The sequence below is a fragment of the Macaca thibetana genome, chromosome 1 (genome assembly GCF_024542745.1).
Source record: "Macaca thibetana thibetana isolate TM-01 chromosome 1, ASM2454274v1, whole genome shotgun sequence".
Classification (NCBI taxonomy): Eukaryota; Metazoa; Chordata; class Mammalia; order Primates; family Cercopithecidae; genus Macaca; species Macaca thibetana.
This window is the reverse complement of record NC_065578.1, coordinates 2,962,665-2,989,947: the sequence shown is the minus strand read 5'-3', so window position 1 is coordinate 2,989,947 and position 27,283 is coordinate 2,962,665. Positions and strand designations below refer to the sequence as shown.

General features: G+C 49.2%; 2 protein-coding genes across 4 annotated transcripts in view; one reads left to right on the top strand and one right to left on the bottom strand.

Moving 5' to 3' along the window:
• The window catches only part of DFFB (DNA fragmentation factor subunit beta), a 31,530-nt gene extending 17,098 nt beyond the window's left edge, over positions 1-14,432 (bottom strand). The window contains exons 1-4 of one of the 2 annotated variants that reach the window (XM_050806052.1): positions 14,005-14,432; positions 12,879-13,005; positions 4,772-4,960; positions 629-708 (exon numbers count right to left, since the gene is read on the bottom strand). In XM_050806052.1, the coding sequence (XP_050662009.1) occupies positions 629-708; positions 4,772-4,960; positions 12,879-13,005; positions 14,005-14,118 (510 nt within the window). In that variant the 5' untranslated portion in view covers positions 14,119-14,432. The remainder of the gene's footprint in view (positions 1-628; positions 709-4,771; positions 4,961-12,878; positions 13,006-14,004) is intronic. The other variant, XM_050806145.1, reaches the window with a different exon arrangement.
• A 103-nt stretch (positions 14,433-14,535) lies between these two features.
• CEP104 (centrosomal protein 104) overlaps positions 14,536-27,283 on the top strand; it is a 43,266-nt gene continuing 30,518 nt past the window's right edge. The window contains exons 1-6 of one of the 2 annotated variants that reach the window (XM_050805812.1): positions 14,536-14,863; positions 19,560-19,686; positions 23,272-23,445; positions 24,744-24,882; positions 26,706-26,768; positions 27,075-27,151. In XM_050805812.1, the coding sequence (XP_050661769.1) occupies positions 19,574-19,686; positions 23,272-23,445; positions 24,744-24,882; positions 26,706-26,768; positions 27,075-27,151 (566 nt within the window). In that variant the 5' untranslated portion in view covers positions 14,536-14,863; positions 19,560-19,573. Of the gene's footprint in view, positions 14,864-15,133; positions 15,247-19,559; positions 19,687-23,271; positions 23,446-24,743; positions 24,883-26,705; positions 26,769-27,074; positions 27,152-27,283 lie in introns of those variants that run through there. The other variant, XM_050805907.1, reaches the window with a different exon arrangement.

Genomic DNA, 27,283 nt, shown 5'->3' with positions numbered 1-27,283 from the left:
GTGGCATGGTGTGGCGTGGCATGGTGTGACATGACGGGGTGTGGCATGATGGGGTGTGACCTGGTGTGGTGTGGTATGGGGTAGTGTGACGTGTCATGCTATGTGATGAGGAAATCCACATTCAGATGGGGTGGATGGAAATGAGGGCAGAGCTGACTCCACCTTTGGGAGGGAGGAGGGAGAGGCGGAGAGGTTTGCAGACCAAGGATGGGCTCATGAGAAGGGCCTCAGCTCCCTGCTAGCGCCTGCTGACCTTGGTCACAGTTGGGCAAATGACAACTCAGGCTTTGGGCATCCTCTCCCCTGTCTGCCCTGACGCTTGCCACTGCTGCCCAGGAAGAAGCCTCGTGGGGAGAGGAGGGGAGGCAGGCAGGAGCCACCATCGCCCCGCTCCCCAACCCCAGTGACCTCAAGCACAGCTAAAAAGGCCCGGTGGGTGCTCACCCCCATGAAGGGGGAGGCACAGCGTCCATGCGCCAGCTTCCCTCACCAGAGCAGCCCCACCAGATCCATGCAAGCACAGAGTGTGGTCCTACCAACTGCCCATTGTGAGGACCACAAGCTTCCAGAGCCCACAGAGCTTGGCTTCAAAAACCCTCGAGCATACCCGGCCTTCACACAGGCTCACCTCTCTCAGGTAACTCCGGATCCGGCTCTCACAGCTGTATCTCAGATAGCCAGACTTATTCTGAAATCGGGACTCCAAGCCTGCAAGGAAAATGAGAAGACCCCCAAGTCCACAGGGCAGGCCAAGGGCCTCTAGGTCTATGTCCCACCCAGCTCAGGTGCCAAGCAGGGCAGAATATGAGGGTCATACTGCCTCAGCTTTTTGACAGGGTCTCGCTCTGTCCTCCAGGCTGGAGTACAGTGGCATGAACACAGCTTACTACAGCCTTGACCTCCTGGGCTCGGGGAATCCTCCTGCCTCAGACTCCCAAGTAGCTAGGACTACAGGCACGCACCACCACAGCTAGCTAACTTTTTACATCTTTCTAGAGATGAGGTCTCACTTTGTTACCTAGGGTGATCTTGAACTCCAGGGCTCAAGCTGTCTTCCAGTCTCAGCCTCCCAAAGTGCTAGGATTATAGGCATGAGCAACCCCACCCAGCCAGATTGCATCATCTTGAGAAGTATTCTGATGGTGACACAGACAGCGTCCCTGTTTGGTTTTTGTTTTTAGAAGCATCTCAAATATCACCAAGGAGCTTCTGCCTGGCCCTCATGCCCTCCTTTCCCAAAAAGGCTACAATCTCTCAGCATTGCCTCTGATGGGCTTACAACGCCAGGCCAAAAGCTGGAAGCAACCCAAGTGTCAGGGAATAGAGAGAGTGGTATGTACACGCAGTGGACTGAATGGACAGAGCGGGGTATGTACATGCAGTGGAGTGAATAGACAGAGCGGGGTATGTACATGCAGTGGAGTGAATAGAGAGAGTGGTATGTACATGCAGTGGAGTGAATAGAGAGTGTGGTATGTACATGCAGTGGAGTGAATAGAGAGAGTGGTATGTACATGCAGTGGAGTGAATAGACAGAGCGGGGTATGTACACGCAGTGGAGTGAATAGAGAGAGTGGTATGTACATGCAGTGGAGTGAATAAAGAGAGTGGTATGTACATGTAGTGGAGTGAATAGACAGAGTGTGGTATGTACATGCAGTGGAGTGAATAGACAGAGCGGGGTATGTACATGCAGTGGAGTGAACAGACAGAGTGTGGTATGTACATGCAGTGGAGTGAATAGACAGAGCGGGGTATGTACACACAGTGGAATGAATAGACAGAGCGGGGTATGTACATGCAGTGGAGTGAACAGAGAGAGAGTGGTATGTACACGCAGTGGAGTAAATAGACACAGCGGGGTATGTACATGCAGCGGAGTGAATAGACAGAGCGGGGTATGTACATGCAGCGGAGTGAATAGACAGAGCGGGGTATGTACGTGCAGCGGAGTGAATAGACAGAGCGGGGTATGTACGTGCAGCGGAGTGAATAGACAGAGCGGGGTATGTACGTGCAGCGGAGTGAATAGACAGAGCGGGGTATGTACGTGCAGCGGAGTGAATAGACAGAGCGGGGTATGTACGTGCAGCGGAGTGAATAGACAGAGCGGGGTATGTACGTGCAGCGGAGTGAATAGACAGAGCGGGGTATGTACGTGCAGCGGAGTGAATAGACAGAGCGGGGTATGTACGTGCAGTGGAGTGAATAGACAGAGCGTGGTATGTACGTGCAGTGGAGTGAATAGACAGAGCGGGGTATGTACGTGCAGTGGAGTGAATAGACAGAGTGTGGTATGTACGTGCAGTGGAGTGAATAGACAGAGCGGGGTATGTACATGCAGTGGAGTGAATAGACAGAGCGGGGTATGTACGTGCAGTGGAGTGAATAGACAGAATGTGGTATGTACATGCGTGAATGACAGAGCGTGGTATGTACGTGAGTGAAGTGAATAGACAGAGCGTGGTATGTACGTGCAGTGAAGTGAATAGACAGAGTGTGGTATGTACGTGCAGTGGAGTGAATAGACAGAGCGTGGTATGTACGTGCAGTGAAGTGAATAGACAGAGACAGAGCAGGGTATGTACATGCAGTGGAGTGAATAGACAGAGCGTGGTATGTACGTGCAGTGGAGTGAATAGACAGAGCGTGGTATGTACGTGCAGTGGAGTGAATAGACAGAGCGTGGTATGTACACACAGTGGAGTGAATAGACAGAGCGTGGTATGTACATGCAGTGGAGTGAATAGAGAGAATGTGGTATGTACGTGCAGTGAAGTGAATAGACAGAGTGTGGTATGTACGTGCAGTGGAGTGAATAGACAGAGCGGGGTATGTACATGCAGTGGAGTGAATAGACAGAGCAGGGTATGTACACATGCAGTGGAGTGAATGGAGTGTGGTATGACAGAGCGTGAGTATGTACATGCAGTGGAGTGAATAGACAGAGTGTGGTATGTACGTGCAGTGGAGTGAATAGACAGAGTGTGGTATGTACGTGCAGTGGAGTGAATAGAGAGAGTGGGTATGTACATGCAGTGGAGTGAATAGACAGAGCAGGGTATGTACATGCAGTGGAGTGAATAGACAGAGCAGGGTATGTACATGCAGTGGAGTGAATAGACAGAGCGGGGTATGTATGTGAATAGACGGAGCGGGGTATGTACGTGCAGGGGAGTGAATAGAGAGAATGTGGTATGTACGTGCAGTGGAGTGAACAGACAGAGTGTGGTATGTACGTGCAGTGGAGTGAATAGACAGAGCAGGGTATGTACATGCAGTGGAGTGAATAGACAGAGCGGGGTATGTACATGCAGTGGAGTGAATAGACAGAATGGAGCATGTACACACAGTGGAGTGAATAGAGAGACTGTGGTATGTACACGCAGTGGAGTGAATAGAGAGAGTGTGGTATGTACATGCAGTGGAGTGAATAGACAGAGTGTGGTATGTACGTGCAGTGGAGTGAATAGACGGAGCGTGGTATGTACGTGCAGTGGAGTGAATAGACGGAGCGTGGTATGTATGTACATGCAGTGGAGTGAATAGACGGAGCGGGGTATGTACGTGCGGTGGAGTGAATAGAGCGGGTTATGTACCTGCAGTGGAGTGAATAGAGAGAGTGTGGTATGTACATGCAGTGGAGTGAATAGACAGAGTGTGGTATGTACGTGCAGTGGAGTGAATAGAGCGGGTTATGTACCTGCAGTGGTGTGAATAGACAGAGTGCAGTATGTACACACAGTGGAGTGTCATTTGGCCTTAAAAAGAAGGAAATTTTGATATATTCTACAACATGGAGGAACCTTGAGGACACTGTGCTGAGTGCAATAAGTCAGTTACAAAAGGACAAATACTATGTGACTCCATTCATATGAGGTCCCTAGAGTCATCAAATCAGAGAGACAGAAACCAGAACGGTGGCTGCCGGGGGCTGGAGGAGGGGAATGGAGAGTGACTGTAACGGGGACACGGGTTCAGCTTTGCAAGGTGGAAGGAGTTCTGGAGATGACGGTGGGGATGGCCGCACATGTGACTGTCCCTAATGCCAATGACCTGTGCACTAAAAAATGGTTGAGATGGTAAATTTTATGTCATATGTACTTTATCACAATTTTTAAAATAATTATAATAGGCCAGGCATAGTAGCTCACACCTGTAATCCTAGCACTTTGGGAGGCTGAGGTCAGAAGTTCAAGACCAGCCTGGCCAACCTGGTGAAACCTCATCTGTACTAAAAATAAGCCAGGCGTGGTGGCACGTGCCTTAATCCCAGCTACTCCGGAGGCTGAGGCAGGAGAATCGCTTGAACCTGGGAGGCAGAAGTTGCAGTGAGCCAAGATCGCACCACTGCACTCCAGCCTGGGTGACAGAACGAGACTCCATCTCAAAAAATAAAATAAAAAGAATAAAAAGTCCCATCTGAGGGCTGCCCTGGACTCTGGCCCCACGTGAGTCCTTGCTGGGTGCCTTTCCCACGAGGCTGGAAAATGAGCACATTTTCTTCAGAGTCCCCCACCTCAACCCACAAGGGTACAGGCCAGCCCTTCGTTGGGGGCTTTTTGGAACCCAACTTCTCCTGGCACCTTAGGCTCTGAAAAAGGCTTTCCTCTGCCAGCTGCAGCCTCCACGCACCTTCAAACCACGCAGGCCCTCCGCCCAGGTGCAGCCCCCACGCACCTTCAAACCACGCAAGTCCACCGCCCAGGTGCAGCCCCCACACACCTTCAAATCACTGCGGGTCCTCAGCCCGGGTGCAGCCCCCACGCACCTTCAAACCACGGCGGGTCTTCAGCCCGGGTCTCGGCTGCAATGTTCTGGCTGACATTGTGCAGGAGGTCGGCCAGCAGCCTCTGCCTCTGCGGGGCCTGCTCATCACACAGCAGCTGCTGGGCGGCCTGGACGAGCCCCGCGTGCGGCTCATGAAATGCACTGAGGAAGCGCCCGATGTCACTTACATCTGCCACCAACAGGACAAACAAAAAGGTGCCAGTCCAGCAGAAGACACATCCTGCCCCGGTCACAAGAGCCTCCGACCGCATCTCCCCCCATTCCCCAGGGCCTGGCAATCACCAGGACTCAGACTCCCAGGTCTTTGTCCTTGCCCTGACACCAGCAGCTGGGGACCACGCACCAGGGCGGCATGAGGACAGAGGAGGGGCGGGGTGTGCTTTAGAAGACAGACGAAAGCGCACCGAGAGAGACGGCTGCTTTCCCATTTGGCCTCCTCCCTCCAAACCACGCCGCCCCTCCTTTGGCCCTTCCTGGAGACCTTGCTTTCAGACCCTTCCAATCACTTTTCCTGCTCTCTCCTGGAGCCTTTTCACAACTCCCTGAAGCAGCGAGCTCTCCGGGCAGGCTCTTAATAGGGAGTCAGAGCAAATTCTACCCAGGACCTTAACAAAATGTTAGCAAAGAGAATTCAATAACATGCAAAAAGAAGTATCACCACGGCCAAGTGGGAATGCAAGGCTGGTTCACACCTGAAAATCGATCAGTGCGATCCACCATGTGAGAAAAGTCTCACGATGACATCAGCAGATCAGAAGAAGACAGGAGGACACGCTGCAGAGTGAGGACTTGGGGGAAGCCCTTAGACCTAACATCAAAAGCACTGCATAAAAGAGAAAGTCCACACACTGAGCTTCCTCAAAACTAAAAACTCTCACTCTGCAAAAAAAATGTTCTTAAGAGAATGAAAAGACAAGCCACAGGGTAAATATTTGCAGACCACATGTCTGACAAAGCACTCCTGTCCAGGTATTTTGGTGGCGGGGGAGGGTGACTTTCAAAACTCAACAGTAAATAAATAAATAAATAAATAATCCAATTAGAAAATGGACAAGAGACATGAAACACTTCACCAAGGAGAATCTACAGATGGCAAATAAGCACATAAAAAGATATTTAGGACTGGGCACAGTGGCTCACGCCTATAATCCCAGCACTTTCAGAGACCAAGGTGGAAGAATCACTTAAGGGCAGGAGTTTGAGACCAACCTGGCAACCAACACTTCCATCTCTAAAAAAAAAAAAGCAAGACCCCATCTCTAAAAAAAAAATAATTAGTTGCACATGGTGGTGCACACCTGTAGTCCCAGTTACTTGGGAGGCTGAGGTAGAAGGATTGCTTGAGCCCAGGAGTTTAGGGTTACAGTGAGCCATAATTGCCACTGCACTCCAACCTGGGCAACAGAGCCAGACCCTGTCTCTATTTTTACAAAAGATATTCAGATAGTCAGCATTGTTAGCCATTAGGGAAATGCATATTAAGGGCGCAATGAGACATCACCACACTGCAATCGGAATGGCTAAAATTAAAAGTAGCGACAGCACCAAAAGCTGGCGAGGCTGCATAGAAACCGCACAGTGGAAAGGTAAGATGGCCACTCTAGCATACAACTTGGCAGTTTCTTTTCTTTATTTTAAGTAACTTTATTGAAATATCATCCACACTCCTTACAATTCACCCATTTAAAGTGTACAATTAAGAGGCCGGGCGCCATGGCTCATGCCTGTAATCCTAGCACTTTCGGAGGCCGAGGCAGGCAGATCACAAGGTCAGAAGATCGCGACCATCCTGGCCAACATGGTGAAACCCTGTCTCTACTAAAAATACAAAAATTAGCCGGGTGTGGTGGTGCATGCCTGTAATCCCAGCTACTCGGGAGGCTGAGACAACAGAATCGCTTGAACCCGGGAGGTGGAGGTTGCGGTGAGCCGAGATCACTCCACTGTACTCCAGTCTGGCAACAGGGCAAGACTCTGTCTCAAAAAAATAAAGTGTACAATTCAATGGGTTTTATTATATTCCCAGAGTTGTGCAGCCACATCCATAGTCAATTTCAGAACATTTTCACCACCTCAAAAAGAAACCTCATACTCTTTTTTTTTTTTTTTTTTTTTTGAGACGGAGTCTCGCTCTGTCACCCAGGCTGGAGTGCAGTGGCCGGATCTCAGCTCACCGCAAGCTCCGCCTCCCGGGTTCCCGCCATTCTCCTGCCTCAGCCTCCCGGAAACCTCATACTCTTTAGCTGCCAACCTCCCTCCCCTCCACCCTACCTCCAACCCTAAACAACCACTAATCTATTTTCAATCTCTCTAACATCCCCGTTCTGGAGGTTTCCTGTGAATGGAACCCTACTGCATGTGCGGGCTTCTTGACTTGGCATGGTTTCAAGGCTCGGCCACGCTGTGTTTCATTCCTCTTCATGGTGAGTAATTCCATCGTAGGGAGGTGCCACCCTTTGTTTATCCATGTGTGCATCCTTGGAGACTTGGGTGGTTTCTGCCTTTTGGCTGTTATGAATAAAGCCACTGTAAATGCTCACGGACGAGTTTTGGTGTGGGCGTGTTTTCATTTCTCTTGGGTACATACCTAGGGGTGGGGTTGCTGGGTCATATGGCGATTCTGTGTAATTGTTTGAGACACTATTTTCCACAGCAGCCGCACCGTTTTCCCTTCCCACCGGTGGCGCCTGAGGGTTCCAGCTGCTCCGCATCCTCACCCACGCTGGTTGTTATCCAAGTGGGTGTGAAGTAGCATCTCACGGTGGTTTTGATGTGCAGTTCCCTGATGACTGATGACCTCAAGCATCTTTCCATGTGCTTACCGACCACGTGAATATCTTCCTTGCAGACATTTCTTTCTATTCAGAACTTCCGCCCATGTTTAACTGGGTTATCTTTTCACTATTAAGCTATAAGGATTCTTTATATATTTTTTTTTTTTTTTTTTGAGACGGAGTCTCGCTCTGGCGCCCAGGCTGGAGTGCAGTGGCCGGATCTCAGCTCACTGCAAGCTCCGCCTTCCGGGTTTAGGCCATTCTCCTGCCTTAGCCTCCCGAGTAGCTGGGACTACAGGCGCCCGCCACCTCACCTGGCTAGTTTTTTGTATTTTTTAGTACAGACGGGGTTTCACCGTGTTAGCCAGGATGGTCTCGATCTCCTGACCTCGTGATCCGCCCGTCTTGGCCTCCCAAAGTGCTGGGATTACAGGCTTGAGCCACCGCGCCCAGCCGATTTATATATTCCGATGCAAGTCCCTTATTAGATACATGATTGGCAACTATTTTCTCCTATTCTGTGGGCTGTCTTTTTTTTTTTGAGACAGAGTCTTGCTTTGTCGCCCAGGCAGGCTGGAGTGCAGTGTCTTGATCTTGGCTCACTGCGAGTAGCTGAGACTACAGGCGCCCGCCACCTCACCCGGCTAGTTTTTTGTATTTTTTAGTAGAGACGGGGTTTCACCGTGTTAGCCAGGATGGTCTCGATCTCCTGGCCTCATGATCCGCCCACCTCGGCCTCCCAGGGTGCTGGGATTACTGGCGTGAGCCACTGCACCCAGCCTGTGGGCTTTTAGCCTCCTTCATGGTGTCCTTTGAAGCAACAGAGTTCTTAATTTTTCTTTTTTGTTTTTTTTTTTTGAGATGGAGACTCACTCTGTCGCCCAGGCTGGAGTGCAGTGGTGTGATCTTGGCTCACTGCAGCCTCCGCCTACTGGGTTCAAGCAATTCTCCTGCCTTTGCCTCCTGAGTAGCTGGAATTACAGGCACCGGCCACCACGCCCCTGAGAGTAGCTGCTCTGAATTGGAGTGCAGTGGCCGGATCTCAGCTCACTGCAAGCTCCGCCTCCCGGGTTCAGGCCATTCTCCTGCCCACGCTGGAACTACAGGCGCTAGTTTTTTTGTATTTTCAGTAGAGGCGGGGTTTCACACCATGTTGGCTTCGTGATGGTCCCTCTGGGATTAAGGCTTGAGCCACCGCGCCCCTGATCTCAAGTGATCTGTCTCAACTCCTGATCTCAAGTGTCTCGGCCTCCCAAAGTGCTGGGATTACAGGCGTAAGGGACTGTGCCTGTCCCGAAGTTCTTAATGTTGATGAAGCCCAATTTATCTGTTCTTTCTTCTGCTGCTCATGTTTTTGGTGTCAAATCTAAGAATGCTTTGCCAAATCCAAGGTGACGAGGACTTATCCCTATGTTTTCTTCTAAGGGCTTTATATTTTTAAATTTTACATTTAGGTCTTTCATTTATTTTACTTTTTGTATAAGGTACCAGCTAAGGGTCCAACTTCATTCTTTTGTATGTAAATATGCAGTTGTCCCAGCACCATCTGTTGAAGATACTACTCTCCCCCCTCCATTGAATGGTCCTGGCATCCTGACCATAGATACACAGATTTCTGAGTGCTCTATTCTATTCCATTGATCTATGTATCTGTCCTTGTACCAGTGCCAGTCTTGATTACTGCGGCTTTGTACTAAGTTTTGAAATCAGGATATGTGGGTCCTTCTACTATGTTATTTTTCACGGTTGTTTTGGCTATTCTGGGTCTCTTGCAATTCCATATGAACTATGGATTAGAATCAGTATGTCAGTTTCTACAATGAAACCAGGTAGAATTTTCATAGGGATTGTGTTGAATTTGTAGGTCAATTTGGGGAGTCCCCCCATCTTAACAATGTTAAGTTTTCCAATCCATGAACATGGGATGTTAATCCATTTATTCAAAACTTTAATTTCTTTCAACGACATTTTGCAGTTTTCAAAATATAAATATTACAATTTTTTGTTACACTTATCCTAAGTATTTTATTCTTTTTGACGCCAATGTAAATGGGATTTTTTCTGCTTCATTTTCAGATTGCTCATTGTAAGTATATTTCTATGTTTGCGTATTGATCTTGTATCCTTCAACCTTGCTAAACTTGATGATTAGTTCTAATAGTTTTTTAGTGGATTCCTTAGGGTTTTCTACATACAAGTTCATATGGTCTGCAAATAGAGATAGCTTCACTACTTCCTTTCCAATCTAGATGCCTTTTGTTTTTCTTGCCTAAATGTCCTGGCCAGACCCTGCAGTACCATGTTAAACAGAAGCAGCAGGAGTGGGCATCCTTGTCTTCAGAAACTAAACACACACCACACAATGCAGCACTGCACGCTTGGGCATTCTCCCCAGAGGAATGAAAACCCACATCCCACAAAAACCTTTCAAGAGGGCCAGATACGGTGACTCACGCCCGTAATCCCAACACTTCGGGAGGCCAAGGCAGGTCGATCGCTTGAGCCTAGGAGTTCAAGGCCACCCTGGGCAACATGACGAAGCCCTGTTTCTCCAAAAAATACAAAAACTAGCGGGGCATGGTGGTGCACCCCTGTAGTCCCAGCTACTCAGGGGCGGAGGTGGGAGGATCGCTTGAGCCCAGGAAGTGAAAGCTTCAGTGAGCTGTGATTGTACCACTGCACTACAGCCTGGGCGACATGGTGAGACCCTGTCTCAAAATAAAACAAGAAAGAAAAAAGAAAAACCTGCACATAATTGGCCAGAGCAGCTTTATTTGTAATAGTCAAAAACTGGAAACAAACAAAATATCCTTCCACAGGCGAATGGCTGAACGAACTGTGGTAAAACCAAACCATGGAATACTATTCAGCAACGAAAAGGAACGGACTATGGATACACACAACTTAGATGCATCTCAGGAGCCTATGTGGAGTAAAAAAGGCTTATCTCAAAAGGTCACATACTTTATGATTCCACTTACCTAATATTCTTTTTTTTTTTTTTTTGAGACGGAGTCTCGCCCTGTCACCCATGCTGAACTGCAATGGGGCACTCTCAGCTCACTGCAACCTCCACCTCCTGGGCTCAAGCGATTCTCCTGCCTCAGCCTCCTGAGTAGCTGGGATTACAAGTGCCTGCCACCACGCCCAGCTATTTTTGTATTTTTAGTAGAGACGGGGTTTCACCATGTTGCCCAGGCTGGTCTTGAACTCCTGATCTCAGGTGATCCACCCGCCTCAGCCTCCCAAAGTGCTGGGATTACAGGTGTGAGCCACCGCGCCCAGTCCCTAATATTCTTTAAAGGGCATAATTATAGACATGGAGAACATATCAGCAGTTGCTACTACGGGCTAGGGATTGGTGGTGGGCAGAGGTAGGCAGGATTATAAAGGGGAGAACCTTGAGTGATGGATGGGAGAGGTCTGTACCTTGACCCTGACACTGGTCACAGGAATCTGCATGGGAAGAAATGACAACAACATGCACATTGCACTAGTGTCAGTGTTCCTGTTTTGATATTGTACCACGATTGTATCTGATGTCCCCTTTGAGGGAAAGGGTAGAGGTACATGGGATCTTCCTATCTGTGCAACTTCCTGGGAATCTATCATTATTTCTAAATAAACAGTTTAGGCCAGGCACGGTGGCTCACACCTGTAATTCCAGCATCTTAGGAGGCCAAGGCAGGAGGACAGCTTGAGCCCAGGAGTGTGAGACTATCCTGGGCAACATGGCGAAACCCCATCTCTACAAAAAATACGAAACAATTAGCCAGGCATGGTAGCGCATGCCTGTGGTCCCAGCTACTTGGGAGGCTAAGGCAGGAGAGGATTGCTTGAAACATGGAGGTTGAGGCTGCAGTGAGCCATCACTGCACTCCAGCCTGGACAACAAAGTCTCAAATATATAAAGAAAATAAAAGGTTTTTGGCCAGGCACAGTGGCTCATGCCTGTAATCCCAGCACTTTGGGAAGCCAAGGTAGGAGGACTTCTTGAGCTCAGGAGTTTGAGACCAGCCTGTGCAACAGAGCAAGACCCCATTTCAATGTTTTAATAAAAGAAAAGAAAAAAAATTTTTTTAAGTCTAACGAGGAGGAGGACTAGTGGTCTCAGGGAAGAGAGGGGGATAAAGCACCAGAGAAAGGAGGGACAGAGAGACAGAGACAGGCAGAGACAGCCAGAGACAGACAAAGACAGAGACAGACAGAGGAGAGAGCCAGAGACTGAGAGATGCGGGGAGGGACAGAAAGAGCAATGTGCTCTGCTCTCTTTCAACTATGCCCCGAAACGGGAAAGAAAGATAACATCCAAACGTGAGGCATACCCTGAGCACACCCTGCCCAGCCCCCGCCTCCCGCAGGGGCCACCCCAGGGGACATCACAGTGATACATTTTCTGGCTGCGTCCTCTAAAAGCACAAGGCCCAGTGGAAAAGGGGGCTTGCAACCTTGGAGCACACTCCAGAGGCGTCACCCCTCAATGCTGACAGCGGAGCCCCCAACACTGCAGCCAGGGAGGTGGCCACATGGACGTTACTCCTCAACTTCTCTCTTTCTGCTCCTCAGGCCAAGGAGCCAGAGTTCCAGCCCTCAGAGCAGCCATGTCCTTCCTGGGGTACCAGAAGCATCTCCTGGAGCCTAACCTCCTTTGTACAACACTGGCTGACTCTCCCAGGTAAAGGCACATGATGGCGTCTCCCGCCCCAGTGGCCAAAAGCTCCCTTTTACGGGAGTCAAACAAGCGCAGACCTTGGCATTCAGCTGGTTCTGAAAGGCGGGACTTTGTGTCCTGAGGCTTCAATACAGATACCCATAAAGAACCACCTCTCAAAGCAACTGCCCCCCAACATGAGCCCTGAGGACAGCATCTCAGCAAACACCAACCGAGAACAATGTGAGGGCATCCCACGAACCAACACTCCGGCCTTCCAGAAGGGTGCTCAGCCCAGCAGAAAAGAAGGGTGTCTATTCTTGGCCCCACCTTCCCCACGAAACTGTGCAGGCCCCAACCCCAAAGCCCTCCCTCTACTCTTGGGAATTGCTAGGACACCTCAAATGAACGTAAATGAAATTACAAGATTTTTTGAAGAAAAAGACAACCAACCGAACAGCTGAGTTCATGAACCAGAGGACTGAGGACTCTGCCACCTAAGCGATGCTGACCGGTTCTGACTCCAGAGGGCTTCCTCCTTGAGACCCGAGAGTTCACAGTAAGGGGGACCCTTCCCCACCTTGATGGGCACCCGGAGCTAAGCCCCCAGGACCTCCGAGAGTGCCAGCTTCCCGCCCACCTCCAAGGTCCTTGCCACTCACAGCCCTGCCAGGCCTGGCCCGAGGTGAGCAGCACCAGCTCGGCGTTGTCGGGAACGCTGGGGAAGTAGTCTTCGGTGAGCTCCGTGCCATCCTCGTACAGGCACAGCCGGGAGCCGCGCTCAGGGAGCTGCAGGGGCGGGAGAGGGGACAGGAGGAGGAAGGGTCTCAAGACGAGGGCTTTTCATCTGCAGGCCTCACAAACGACCAGAATGAGCTGTGTTTAAAGAAGCAGGCTCAGGCTGCTGCCTGTATACCACAGCCACGCCAACGCCCAGGCAAGGACAAGGGAGCCGAGCAAGGGCGCCTGACTGCGGGCCGTTCTAAAAATCGAAGAGTCAGGAAAAACATACAACAGGTGGCGACTGCTGGCTCTGCAGGATTCACCCTTTTAAAATGAGCTCCTGAGGGTACTTCAAATAGAGCCTGTCTTTGACAGCGCGGCCTCCCTGCTACCAGGAGCTGACCACCACCACCCCCAGCACACAGCTGCCAGGGCGGTGCCGGCACACGAAGGAGAACGGTTGGATGCCTCTGTGCACAAGTGTGGCCGGCAGGGGGCACTGTTAATTTGCTGGAGTCTGGTTCCCTGCTACTCTGCACTGGTCAGTTTTAGGCATTTTATGGCAACTCCCACCCAACCCGTACCGACCCCGGCAAAGCACACCTGGTAACCCTAGTACTGGTCCAAAAAAGAAAACCACCCTAGAATAAGGTGACGATTGCAATCCCCAGCTGCGAGGGCTGCAAGGGCCTGCAGAGCCCACCCAGTCAAGGCTTTCATTTTACGCCAGGGGAAGCTGAGGCCGGGCAGGCAGAGCAGCCGTGACCCCGCGTGCCAGCACCTGGCACTCAACCCGGGTTTCCTAGCTCTGATGCAGGGCTGTCCTGCCCGAGCGGTGGGAAGAGGGAAGGGGTGATCCAGGTCGCCCCCCAAGCCCCCTGCGCTCTGAAGCCAGGCTCAGGAACCCCAGGCTGCGGGGGCCCGGGGGCCTAGCGGCTGAGGCGAACGAAAACTACCCGCGCCGGGCGCCGCCCGCACCCTCTGTTTTGGAAGAGGAAAAGCGGCACCTCCTATTCTCCCCACACACTTCCCCGGCCGGCAGTCCCCGCCCAGCCCGGCGGGCACCTGGAAGCGGAGACATCCCTTGCGCAGCACCTCCTGGCAGCTCCTGCCAGCCACGCCGAACTTCCTCGGGCTGCGCAGGGCCCGCAGCTTCACGCTCTTGGGCTTCTGGAGCATTGCAGATGTGCTCAAGGCCTCTGGGTCCCGCGGGCGGCGGCACCTGCTGGCTGGCTGCTCAGATCCGTCCTCGCCCTGGCCGCAGGGGTCTGCACCTGGTGAGCTCTGCAAGCTGGCACAGGCCGGGCGCGGATCCCGGAAACTACATTACCCAGAAGGCCTGGGAAAAGTGAGGCCCAACGTGGTCTTGTGCGCAGGCGTCGCTTCACGAATACTACATTACCTTACCCAGAAGGCTCGGGAAAGCAAAGGCGCGACACCACCTGGTGTGCCCCAGGTGCCGTGGCCCCGGAAACTACACTACCCCGAGGGCCCGCGAAGCGTGGGGAGGGCCTCCCCTTGTGCGCCGGCGCGGCCGGGGACGGGGCGGGGTCGCGCACGCGCAGAGGCCCCGGTCCAGGGCTGGGCTTGGTTGTCATGAGAGCGGCGGCTACGGCCGGGGCGATGGGCAGAGGTTGCCGGGGCTGCTCGTTCCCTGTCACTGCCGCAGCAGCTTGGAGTGCAAGGCGGACTGGGGCGGCGGAGGGGGCGCCCCTTGAGTTGCGTCTGAGGAAGCTGCGGCTGCCGAGGAGGTCCACGAGGGCCGGGGCGGCGGCCGGGGCCGGGACCGGGGCCCGCCCGCCCCCGGGGTCCGGGTGCTGAGGCGCCGCCTGGCCGCTTCCCCGGGCCGCGGCACCGCTGCGACCCAGCCGCCCTCTCCACCGGGGCTGCGGCAGCGCAAGTCGGGGCCGTTCCCTCTGAGCAGGTACCTTCCGGGCCGCTGCGGCGCCGGGCCAGGGCCGGAGTGGGGAGCGGGGCGCGGGCGCCGCGGGGACGCGGTCCCCACCTGGGAGCTGGGTACGAAGCCTGGGTGCGCGGTGCAAGCCCGGACGGTGTGGAGTTAGATTCCGGCCTTGCTGTTGCCGAAGAGCCGGCGCGGCCCGGTAGTGCCAGATGCCGGGGAGCGCAGCATGGGTGCTGGGAGCGCCTGCCCCGGCCGAGACGGCCCATTTAGCGTGGAATATTATTTTCAGGTCCGGCTTTTCCTGTTCTGGATGCATAGCACATAGCGGGCCAGTTTCAGATGTGTTCTGCTGAGCAAAACTTTGAGGAAAGTTGCTCTGCCGCTGTAGAGATTAAAGTTTGATGGTTGGTTGTTTTTTGTTTTGGGGTTTGTTTTGTTTTGTTTGCACTTGAGTTTCAGATTTCTCTGAAGCCCTTTCAGTCGCTAAGATGACTTGACCAGAAACCCATAAGCCTTTCAGACAGTCTCACTCTGTCGCCCAGGCTGGAGTGCAATGGCGCGATCTCAGCTCACTGCAGCCTCCGCCTCCCGGGTTCAAGCGATTCTCCTGCCTCAGCCTACCGAGTAGCTGGGACTACAGGCGTCCACCACCACGCCCGTCTAATTTTTTTATTTTTAGTAGAGACGGGGTTTCACCATGTTGGCCAAGCTGGTCTCGAACTCCGTACCTCAAGTAATACGCCCTCCTCGGCCTCCCGAAGTGCTGGGATTACAGGCGTGAGCCACCGCGCGCGGTCACACTTAAGTCTTCTTAAAAAGATAATCAGAGCCGGGCTTAGTGGCAGGCTCACACAAAAATTAGCCGGGCGTGGTGGCGGGCGCCTGTAGTCTCAGCTACTTGGGAGGCTGAGGCAGGAGAACGGCGTGAACCCGGGAGGTGGAGCTTGCAGTGAGCCTACAGTGTGCCACTGCACTCCAGCCTGGGCAACAGAGTGAGACTCCATCTCAAAAAAAAAAAAAAGATAATCAGAAACAAGTTTTGTTTCCCACTCTTGTAACAAAATGGAAGTTGCTACATTGAGTTTCCGCTGAATTTATAGTTAATTGCCTTTTGCCATGCCAGCACTAGGAAAAGCGTAGTGAGGGATGAGACCCCCATGGAATAATCGCTGCCTGGGGAGAGATGTACTCTGGCACTTGTTGGGATGCCGATGACTGTCCCAGGGACAACGGGGATCCCACATGCCTCTGGTGAGGAAGACTAGCCAATAACTGGACGTTCAACAGAGCTTTGCTTCTTCCCAAATTGTTAATGGTGACTTTTATAGAGCCTAACAGTGGCAATCTTCAGTGACACTCCAAGTATCTTATGTAACACTTGAAGGTTTACACAGAGGGTACCCTAGGCTACAACTGGAAGGGCTTTGGGAGGGGGTAAACTGAAAAAGGAATCCTTTTCAAATACCAGACTGAGGTAATAGCATTGTCTCCACAGTGCCCGTGCATTTCTCTTTGCTGGTTCTTAAATGCCAGTACTTTGTTTTAGATTTGTTGGGGGCAGTATAGCATACTGGAAACACCCTTCTGTTTGACAGAAAAGGTCCTATGTTTACGTCTTCGAGCCGTAACAGAGAGTGTTGGTTAGGATCAGAGACTAGCCAAGCTTGGCGGCTCATGCCTGTAATCCCAACACTTTAAGGTGGGAGGATCACTGAAGGCCAGAGTTCAAGACCAGCCTAGGCAACACAGTGAAACCCCATCCCTACAAAAAAAAAAATTAAGTGGCTGTGCATGGTGACATGTGCCTGTAGTCCTAGCTACTCAGGAGGCTGAGACAAGAGGATCACTGGAGCCCAGGAGTTCATGGTTGCAGTGAGCTATGATCACGCCACTGCAGCAGTACAGCCTGGGCAACAGAACGAGAACCTGTATTAAAAAAAAAAAGAAAAAATGGGGCCGGGCATAATGACTGATGCCTGTAATCCCAGCACTTTGGGAGGCCGAGGCGGGTGGATCACCTAAGGTCAGGAGTTCAAGACCAGTGTGGCAAACATGGTGAAACCCCATCTCTACTAAAAATATAAAAATTAGCTGGGTGTGGTGGTGTGCATCTATAATACTGGCAACTTGGGAGGCTGAGGCTGGAGAATCACTTGAGCCCAGGAGGCAGAGGTTGCAGTGAGCCAAGATCGCGCCACTGCACTCCAGCCTGGATGACAGAGTGAGACCCCCTCTCAAAAAAAAAGAAAAAAATTGGAGACTGGAACCCAACAGCTTGAGCACAAGAGCTATTTTCAAGGTGGGATAGGGAGTGACAGGCCCTGCCCTTAAAGATGATGTAAGGGACCTGGCATGGTGGCTCATACCTGTAATCCCAGCACTTTGGGAGGCCAAGGCAGGGAGATTGCTTGAGGCCAGGAGTTCGAGACCAGCCTGGCCAACATGGCAAAACCCCATCTCTACTAAAATACCAAAAAAAAAAAAAAAAAAAAAAAAATTAGCCAGGCATGGTGGCACATGCCTGTAATCCCAGCTACTTGGGAGGCTGAACCACAAGAATCACATGAACCGGGAGACAGAGGCTGCGGTGAGCCAAGATCACGCCACTGCACTCCAGCCTGGGCAACAGAGTGATACTCTGTCTCAGAAAAGGATAGAAAGATGATGAAAGGATTGGAGGGCTTCAGAGCTGAAGGGTATTAACTTAGAGCTTTGATTGTTTGGCTGGACTTCAGAATTCAGGACAAGAAGTGAGGGTCAGGGGAGAGTGGGCTCATTGATCCGTAGATGGGGAGCCCACCAAGAGCTCTGGAGGTGGGACATGGATGGAGATGACTAGAGCTGGGTCTGAAGTGCGTTCACACAACAGGAGCTTAGGACTTGTCTGAGGGAGGTGCTCCAGGTGAGGACACCAGGCAGCTGCTGTCTAGAAAAGACAGTGGGATCCGAAGGAAGGGTAGGCCTGATAAGACCTGGCACACCGCTGGGTGGGGAGTGGATGAAGACAGATGCTGTGGCCAAGGGAAAAGTACCTCTGGGCTCAGAGCCCGAGCGACCCAGAAGTGCTAGGTCACAAGGAAGGAGGAGCCATGGGCTGTGCGTTTCTGGCATAGGGTGCCGGGAGTACAGGTGTGGCTGTGCAGCTAACAGTGGGTTGAATCACACTCATCCTTTCAAAATTCTTTTTTTTTTTTGGTCTTTTTAGAGACAGGGTCTCACTATCTTACCCAGGCTGGTCCCGAGCTCCTGGGCTCAAGTGATCCTCCCACCTCGGCCTCCCAAAGTGCTGAGATTATCGGCGTGAGCCACCACACCCAGCCTCATCCTGTTTTGGGGGGCTTTTTAAAAATTATTTTCTGGGTTGGTTTAGTTTTGTTTTCGTTTAATATACAGTAACGTCTTGCAGTGAACTTTGTGCAAAAAATAACTAGGATCTCAATGTCATTCTATTCTAGTGCTTTTGTTCATACATTCCAAAAAACATCAGCAATAATGCCAGCCAAGAATTAATATATTGAAGTGGTCCTCCTCAAATTCTCAATGAAAGTAAAAGAAAGATCTAGATCATGCATCAAACATGTCAAAATACGTAAAGTTTTACTTGGGGGTATGTTTATATGTTACCTCCTATTGGGAATTTCAGTTAATAGTTTATCTTATCCCAGATAACTTCTAATGGAGTCTTCTTTATCCTAGTTTAGTGAGGAGCCTTTTTTTGTTTTCCTGATGATTTAGACCTAACCCAAATTGGCTTACTTAGGAAGAATCTGACTGGCTTAGTAACTAAAAAGTAACCCAGAGTCCCCGAGCAAATTGGGCTCAATGTCCTGTGAGTCAGTCCCTCAGCCTGACTCTGCATGAACGTTTTTGTACTTAATACGCCTGCCTGTCATTCCTGCTCTTCCCTCTGCTCATACGCATTCATTTCGCAGTTGTTAGGCTAGCGCCTACGTTGCCTTTTCCCTCTTGTTGTTGTATCACTAATTAATGTACTGGTTCTATTCGTTTCCTAACTAATAGAAATATATTTGTGTTTATATTCTAGAGAAAAACTATTTTTGCCATAACAAAATATAAACTAGATGGCTTAAAACAACAGAAATTCATTCTGGAGGCTGTGTGGGCAGGGCTGCACTCTCGCTCTGGAGGATGGGGGGATCCCTCCTGGCCTCTTCCTAGCCTTGGGTGCCTGCTGGCCGCCCTCGCCTGTCCTCAGCTGTGCTCGGCAGGCCCGCTTAGAGATGCGTCGCTCCGGTGCCTGCCTCTGTCGCCACATGGTGCTCTCCCTTTGTGTGGCTGTGTCTCTTCCCTTCTTCTTAAAAGTCACATTGGATTGGGCCCACCCCGAGGACCTTGTTTTAACTAGATCACACCTACAAAGACCCTATTTTCAAATAAGGTCACATTCACAGGTACCACAGGTGGAACTTTAACGTATCTTTTTGGGGAACACCATCCACAACACTGGTCAAACTTTTTGGACACATGTTTGGGAAAAGTCAAGATAACTTAAAAGATACCTTAAACAGAGTCAGAAGTATCTATACAAAGTGTTTAACAAAAAAAAAAAAAAAGACTCTTTCAAAGAGATGGGAAAATTCTGAATACTTAGTGCATTATTGTGTGTGTCAGCAAGGCATGAACTAACCCTTTAAATGTTCATGTGTTTGTGAATTCCTGTGTTTTAAAGAAATCTTTCCTGCTCTCTTATAAACAGCCCAAACGCGCAGAATGCCCCACAAGATTGGATTTGTTGTCGTCAGCTCATCTGGACACGAAGACGGCTTCAGTGCCCGGGAGCTCATGATCCACGCACCGACCGTCAGTGGGTGGCGCTCACCTAGGTGAGGGCTGGACGGGGTGGGGCCTGGGCTGGGAGTCGGCCCCAGGTCCCTGAGGAGGGCACAGGGGCTCCTTTCATTCAAAGCCTCCAATTTTACTATCACTCGGACATCAGGACCGAGGATGTCAGCGTGCGGTGCAGTGTCAGGCATCTCTTTCTGTTTATATTTTTAAATGAAATGTGTTGACCCTCTTTCACTTATAACATTCGCTCACACTCCCTGAAGAAAATGTGCAGATGTGGAGAAGGAAGAGAAATGAGGCCCTGTAATTGTCTAACCGTATTCCCTGATCACACGCTGGGCTGCACATTCTCATCAAGTTTCTGTGCAGAGATGGCGCGTGCAGCTTTGTTTGCTTTTACAGTTGGGCTCCTGTGATGAAAGAGTGTGTGGCTAACTGCTTTTATATGACACCAAGCTTTAACCAAAATAACTGCTTTTATATGACGCCAAGCTTTAACCAAAATAACTGCTTTTATGTGACACCAAGCTTTAACCAAAATAACTGCTTGTATATGCTTTTATACACAAAAGATTGTGTCTTTCACATTTCTCTTAAACACGCGTATACTTTTGTTAAAATGTTCAGTTGGGCACAGTGGCTCCTGCCTGTAGCCCCAGCTACTCAGGACGCTGAGATAGGAGGATCCCTTGAGCCCAGAAGTCCAAGGCTGCCATGAGCTATAACAGTCACTGCACCCCAGCCTGAGCGACCCAGTAAGACTCTGTCTCAGAAAAAATGTTCATTAGATGAGTGTTTTGCTTGATTATTTTCCTAAAACATTTAAGTCTTTTTGCCTCTGCTGCTTTGGTCTTTACAGCTGAGCCCCTTCATGCACTCACTTGGCATCTGCCCTCCGCCCTCAGTCATGTGATTAAAAATCCACTTCCACCCATCCCACCTCGTCAGCTCTGTGCTCTTCATGACTTGCTTTCAAGCCTGAGAAGTTACTATTTATTCCTAACTCATGAATGTGTAAATATGTATGGCATTTTAAATTCAATGATGTAATTGTGTCTTGCTTTTATTCAGAAGACATGTTGCTGAAAATTGAATGTAAATCTCATTTAAAATTAAAACATATTTTCCTTTTGGGGTTTTTGAGGAGACGCAACAAATAAGACCCCCTGTCCCTGCATTTCCCGGAAGTGAGTTCTGAATGAACAGAAATGAAGCAAGAGTCAAGCAGAAAGGGCCAGACAGCACCTTTGTCACCCGTGGAGCTGGGATTGCAGGCGAGCCAGCATCCTGATACTGCCCTGGCCGGGGCCGATGCACTGCCCGTGCAGGCAGCATTAACAGGGTCCAACCTATGGCTGGAGGGCAGGAGGAGGAGCACACCCACGGGGGCAGCCCAGCGCTCCGCGCTCTCCTCCCAGACTCCCCGTGAGCCTGCTCATGCCTCTCCCAGGCAGCAGCATCCCCTCTGCAGAGGTCCTGTGCGCTCACTGTACTTGTTCCGTGTTTATATGGGGATTGAAGGTTCTCGAGTATACGCCCAGCCACGGTTTTTGGTAATAGAAATCACACCCATATGGTTCTCTTGTGCGTTGACATGGTATTGCTTTAAAGGGCATAACCTACACTCACTTCAGTAACATGCTTTCAGGGGACGTACCTAAGAAAAGGATCCATGTGCCCTTGGTCACCACAGACTCCCACTGGGTTTGGCTCGGGGTCTCTTGACTCCCCTGAGGTCAGGCACATTGCAGAAAGACAAAGGAGGATACCCTGAAGCCTAGCCTCCCAACGGCAGGACAAGGCGCCCTGTTACCACAGGTCAGAGAGAATGTGGGACCCTCTACATCAGAGCTCAGGGCATAGATTGATGCAGCTCCAGGAGAGACACTGAAGTGAGGTTAAAGAGATCCAGGGAGACCCCCAGTGCCATTCGTGTGACCTCAGAATTCAGAGAGCCTAAACCCTTCAGAGCAAGACATTTTTCCAAGAAAGCATAAAGTTTGCACCAACCGTAGCCTCTGGGCCTCCATTTTTTTGGTTGTCAAATTATTTTTATTTTTAAAAATCTGTATCTGTCAATTTATCTTGAAAGGACAAATATATACTAGCCTTTTTAACTGTGAGGTTTCTTGAAAGGTATTTTTGATTCGTCTATAAACTGTTGATCAGCTGCATTTGAGTAGCTAAATCATAGGCCCATTTTGGAAGGATTTTTAAAAGTACAATCCTACATCACTCAATCATGGGGACATTCTGAGAAATGTATCATCAGTCGATTTCATCAAACACCTGGAGTGCCCTGAAACCCAGGTAGTACAGCCTACTCTACACACCTAGGCTCTGTGGCATAGCCTATTGCTCCCGGGCTGCAAACCTGTACAGCACGTGACTGAGCTGAACACGGTAGCGAGTATAACACAGTAGGTATCTGTATATCTAAAAATAGAAAAGCTAAGTCAAAATACAGTGTTGTCATCTTATGGGACCACTGTCTCACGCAGTGCATGACTGTATACTTCAAAGCTTTGCTGGTTGTCTTGCTTCTCTTTAAATAGTTTTGGAGTTTTGTTTTTTTTTAATAAAGATTTTTAAATAATAGATTACTTATTGTCCTTATGTTCAGATAATCTCACCACAAATGATAATTTATGTGCCCTGCATTTAACTATCTAAAGCAGCACTTTACTGACATGAAAGACTAAAGAATTTCATTTCAGAGTTGCTCGGTTTCCCAGTTTGTGCCAGCTGCCCTCCTGCCCCAAATGTGCCTCTCTTGAGCCTTTGCATTTTTGGAAGCAATGTAGGGTCTTTGCTGACTGCTGTGATTCTCTACCCAATTCTTAGTTTTTTAATATGTTATGTCACTTCTGGGCTGGCCACAGGGGCTCACACCTGTAATCACAGCACTTTGGGAGGCCGAGGGGAGAGGATCCCCTGAGCCCAGGAGTTCAAGACCAGCCTGGTCAAAGTTTTAGCCAGGCACAGTGGCACATGCCTGTGGTCCCAGCTCCTCAGGAGGCTGAGGTAGGAGGGTCACTTGAGCCCAGGAGATCAAAGATGCAGTGAGCCATAATCACACCACTGCAGCCTGGGGGACAGAGCGAGACCTTGTCTAAAAAAAAAAAAAAAAAAAGTTATGTCACTTTTGAGCAAAGTTAGAAGCTCCAGCACGGGCCATACCATAGGCTTCTCTCCCTAGACCACTATGCGTGAATGGCAGGCACTCCTTCAGTATTGAAACCTTGGGGCCCTTAAGCATTTGAGTTCCCGTGGAAGATCCTTTGGCTCCATCCTGCCCACTAGTGCCACCTCGTAAGATTGATTTATCTTATGAAAAACTTCAGGTTTCATATCAGACCATTTACTAGCTACCAAGAGTATGATTCCTATAGGGTTACAGGCAGCTCAAGTCAAATTTTTAATCCCAAGCTTCAGCTCCAACATGACAAGCTCGAGAGAACGGGAATCATGTCGCAGGCAACTTTGTACCATCACTACCTACAGACTGTCCAGTTCAAAGTGGGTGTGTGGTTAATGCTTCTTACCTGCAAGAATGAGATGCTAGCATCTAGAAACCCTCTGGAGGAATTGTTCAGAAAAAATAAAAATGTGTTTGCTTTCAGATTTTGCCAATTTCCACAAGAAATTGTCCTTCAAATGGTGGAGAGATGTCGAATAAGGAAACTACAGTTACTTGCTCACCAGTATATGATTTCAAGTAAAATTGAGTTCTACATTAGTGAAAGCTTACCTGAATATTTTGCACCCTATCAAGCAGAGCGATTTCGAAGACTTGGGTAAGAATGAAATATAAATGTATAGTGGCGGCTTTTAGACTAATTCTACCTGAAAGCTCTTTTTTTTTTTTTTGAGATGGAGTCTCACTCTGTCGCCCAGGCTAGAGTGCAGTGGTACAATCTTGATGCACTGCAACCTCCGCCTCCAGGATTCACAACATTCTCCTGCCTCAGCCTCCAGAGTGGCTGGGACTACAGGCGCCCGCCACCATGCCCGGCTAATTTTTTGTGTTTCTAGTTGAGACAGGGTTTCACTGTGTTAGCCAGGATGGTCTTGATCTGACCTTATGATCCTCCCGCCTTGGTCTCCCAAGTTGCTGGGATTATAGGCGTGAGCCCCCGTGCCAGGCCCTGAAAGCTCTTAAAGATGAATTGTCCCTTAACTTTTGGTCCTATGTTATATACTTCTATTTGGTTCAAGAGTACATAATTTCTTAACACCTGCCTCTTATTGAACATGCTTAAAAAGCAGCATTATGATTTCTATGAATTCTTCTGTTCAACTCTACTTTTCAGATGTAGAAATTTTCTTAAGAATACTAATTAGATGACCAATCTGGCCAACATGGTGAACTGTGTCTCTGCTAAAAATACAAAAATTAGCCGGGCGTGGTGGCGAGTGCCTGTAATCCCAGCTACTTGGGAGGCTGAGGCAGGAGAATTGCTTGAACCCGGAAGGCAGAGGTTGGAATGAGCCAAGATCGCGCCACTGCGCTCCAGCCTAGGTGACAGAACAAGACTCCGTCTCAAAAAAAAAAACAAGAACACTAATTAGAATTTGAGTTCTAGGGGGTTTTCCTAGGTTTTTCATTCTAGACTTAGCTTTTATTCAAACCTATTGATCCTGCGTAGGGGTAGTCTAGCTTTAAAAAATAAAACAATAAAAATAAATAAGCCTCTTGAGTTCAATCAGAGCAGGGGGCAGTTTTACTGAACAGCACATTTTCAAATCAGCGTATTTTTTTTTTTTTTTTTTTTTTTTTTTTGAGACGGAGATCTCGCTCTGTCGCCCAGCCCAGGCTGGAGTGCAGTGGCGCGATCTCGGCTCACTGCAAGCTCCGCCTCCCGGGTTCACGCCATTCTCCTGCCTCAGCCTCCCGAGTAGCTGGGACTACAGGCGCCCACAACCGCGCCCGGCTAATTTTTTGTATTTTTAGTAGAGACGGGGTTTCACCGTGGTCTCGATCTCCTGACCTTGTGATCCGCCCGCCTCGGCCTCCCAAAGTGCTGGGATTACAGGCGTGAGCCACCGTGCCCGGCCAAATCAGCGTATTCTTCAGTTGTGTTTTGTTTTTCAGCTACGTGTCTCTCTGTGATAATGAAAAGACAGGTTGCAAAGCCCGGGAACTAAAATCAGTTTATGTGGATGCAGTAGGACAATTTCTTAAACTGATTTTTCACCAAAACCATGCCAACAAATACAACATATATAATCAGGTAAGATGCATGCAGCTTCGCCTTCGATCCTGCCCCTACCTTCTTTGTGGGATTATGTGGTCACATATCTTTTCTTAGATGCATTTTCAAGATGATCTTACAAGAGAGGATCTCTTCTGGGAGACTGCTGAGCTCTCTGAGCTGTGCTGTCTGATCCAGCAGCCTCTGGGCACACGTGGCCAGTGCCTACCACGAACTGGCCTAGTGCCCAGAGCTGCTGCCAGCATCACCAGACAGTGGGCTTCAGAGACTCAGTACAAAAGGAGAATGCAAAACAGTTCATGAGAACTTATGTCAATTGTATGTGATGAAATGATAATATTTTGGATATGTTGTGTTAACCTATATTATTAAAATTAATCGCATTTTTTAATTTTTTAATGTGCCTACTTAACCTTAATAACACATGTGGCTCACATCCTATTTGTGTAGGACAGCACAGTTCTAAATAAACCCTCCCAACGTGCACGAGGTAAAGCCCCTAGTAAAAATTGCGGACACATGAATGTTGCGTGTAATCCAGAATCTCTCCAGCTCCAATCCGCTGATTCTTCATCTCTTCCTTCCTCCCTCCCTTTCTTTCCTTTTCTTTCTTTTTCTCACATGATTAGTGTAGTAGAAATCAGTTGTGTCCAAAGCAATCTTGTTAATTAGCACAAGTATTTACAACTCTCCCTGCCCCTTCCAAGAGGAATTCGAGCACCCAGCAAATCAAATCTCTAGACCAAGCGGGTGAGCTGGACCAGAGAGCAAAGGTCCAGTTAAGCTGCCTGGCGCCTTCCGCATGACACGCCAGGAAGCCAGAAGAATGATTGTTAACCCTCTTCCTTCCTCTCCCCACCCGCATGTGTTGACCAGCAATGACCTGGCTAAGTAGTTGGTCTACAGTGGTTGGGGGTGCAGGATGGAAAAGTGACTCCCCACCTCAGGTGAGACTTACCGACTTGGATATTCTGAGCTGTGTTAACTTTTCATCGTCTAAGTTCCCAAGATCCTTCAAAGATGAGCTCCATACTGAATCTCAAGTGGATGTCTTTTTTTTTCTCTTTTTTTTTTTCTTTTTTTTTTTTTTTTGAGACAGAGTTTTGCTCTTGTTGCCCAGGCTGGAGTGCAATGGCGCAATCTCGGTTCACTGCAACTTCTGCCTCCCGGGTTCAAATGATTCTCCTGCCTCAGCCTCCCGAGTAGCTGGGATTACAGGCATGCACCACCACACCCAGCTAATTTGGTATTTTTAGTAGAGACGGGGTGTCTCCGTGTTGGCCAGGCTGGTCTCGAACTCCCGACCTCAGGTGACCCTGCTGTCTCAGCCTCCCAAAGTGGTGGGATTACAGGCGTGAGCCACCGCCCCCAGCTAGAACATCCTTTAAATGGTTAAAATAACCATTTGGTTAAGCATTAGAATACTAACTTACATAATTTATTTAAAATTCTTTGTTAATTATTAAAAATTCTTTACATTAGCATAACATTTTAACAATTAATACACTTTGATATACATCATCCCATTTGATAACAGTATAGGTCAGTTTGTTATAAAGGAGTTAAGTCCAGCCTGGGCAACATGGTGAAATCCTATCTCTGTAAACAAACACAAAAATTGGCAGGGCATAGTGGTTCACACCTATAGTCCCAGTTACTTGGGTGGCTAAGGTGGGGGAATCACTTGAGCCCGGGAGGTCCAGGCTGCAGTAAGCAATGATCACACCACTGCACTGCAGCCTGGGTGACAGACGAGACCCTGTCTCAAAGTATGTAAATAAAGGGGTTAAGTCATTTCAAACATTGTATATTTAATTTCTGTTAATTTAACACTTTCTTAGGTTGCTTTGGTTGCCATAAATATCATTGGAGACCCTGCAGATTTCAGTGATGAAAGCAATACTGTAAGTTTGGAAAGTTTTAATTCCTAAGGAAGTAAATGTATTTCTAACTGGAGGGGGTCGTTTATTTTCACCCAAAAAAAAGTATCATTTTTATAATCTGCATAAAATTGACTAGTGAATAACTTTCAAATGATTTTTAGGAGCTATAGCATATTAAACTTTTATTTAACAGTTTTAGCTGTCCCTCCGAAAGAGGAGGATCACTGAACCTTGTTGACAGCTTTATATGAAATAAGTCTTGTAGTTAAGGTTTTGTGCTGTTCCTCTTTCTCTCTGAGACACTAAGCAGCTGTTTTGCTCCCAAAGGCCTCTCGAGAGAAGTTGATTGACCACTACCTTGGGCACAACAGCGAGGACCCTGCTCTAGAAGGAACTTACACCAGGTAAGAGTCCTGCTCCCCAGCAATGAACTTCTGTTACTTTCCTCAGAATCGTGAAAGGGTCCGTCATTTCCAAAGGATTATGGACTTGGAGCCTCTAAGTTCAGTTTAGAGCTGGATAAGCCACTGATTGGA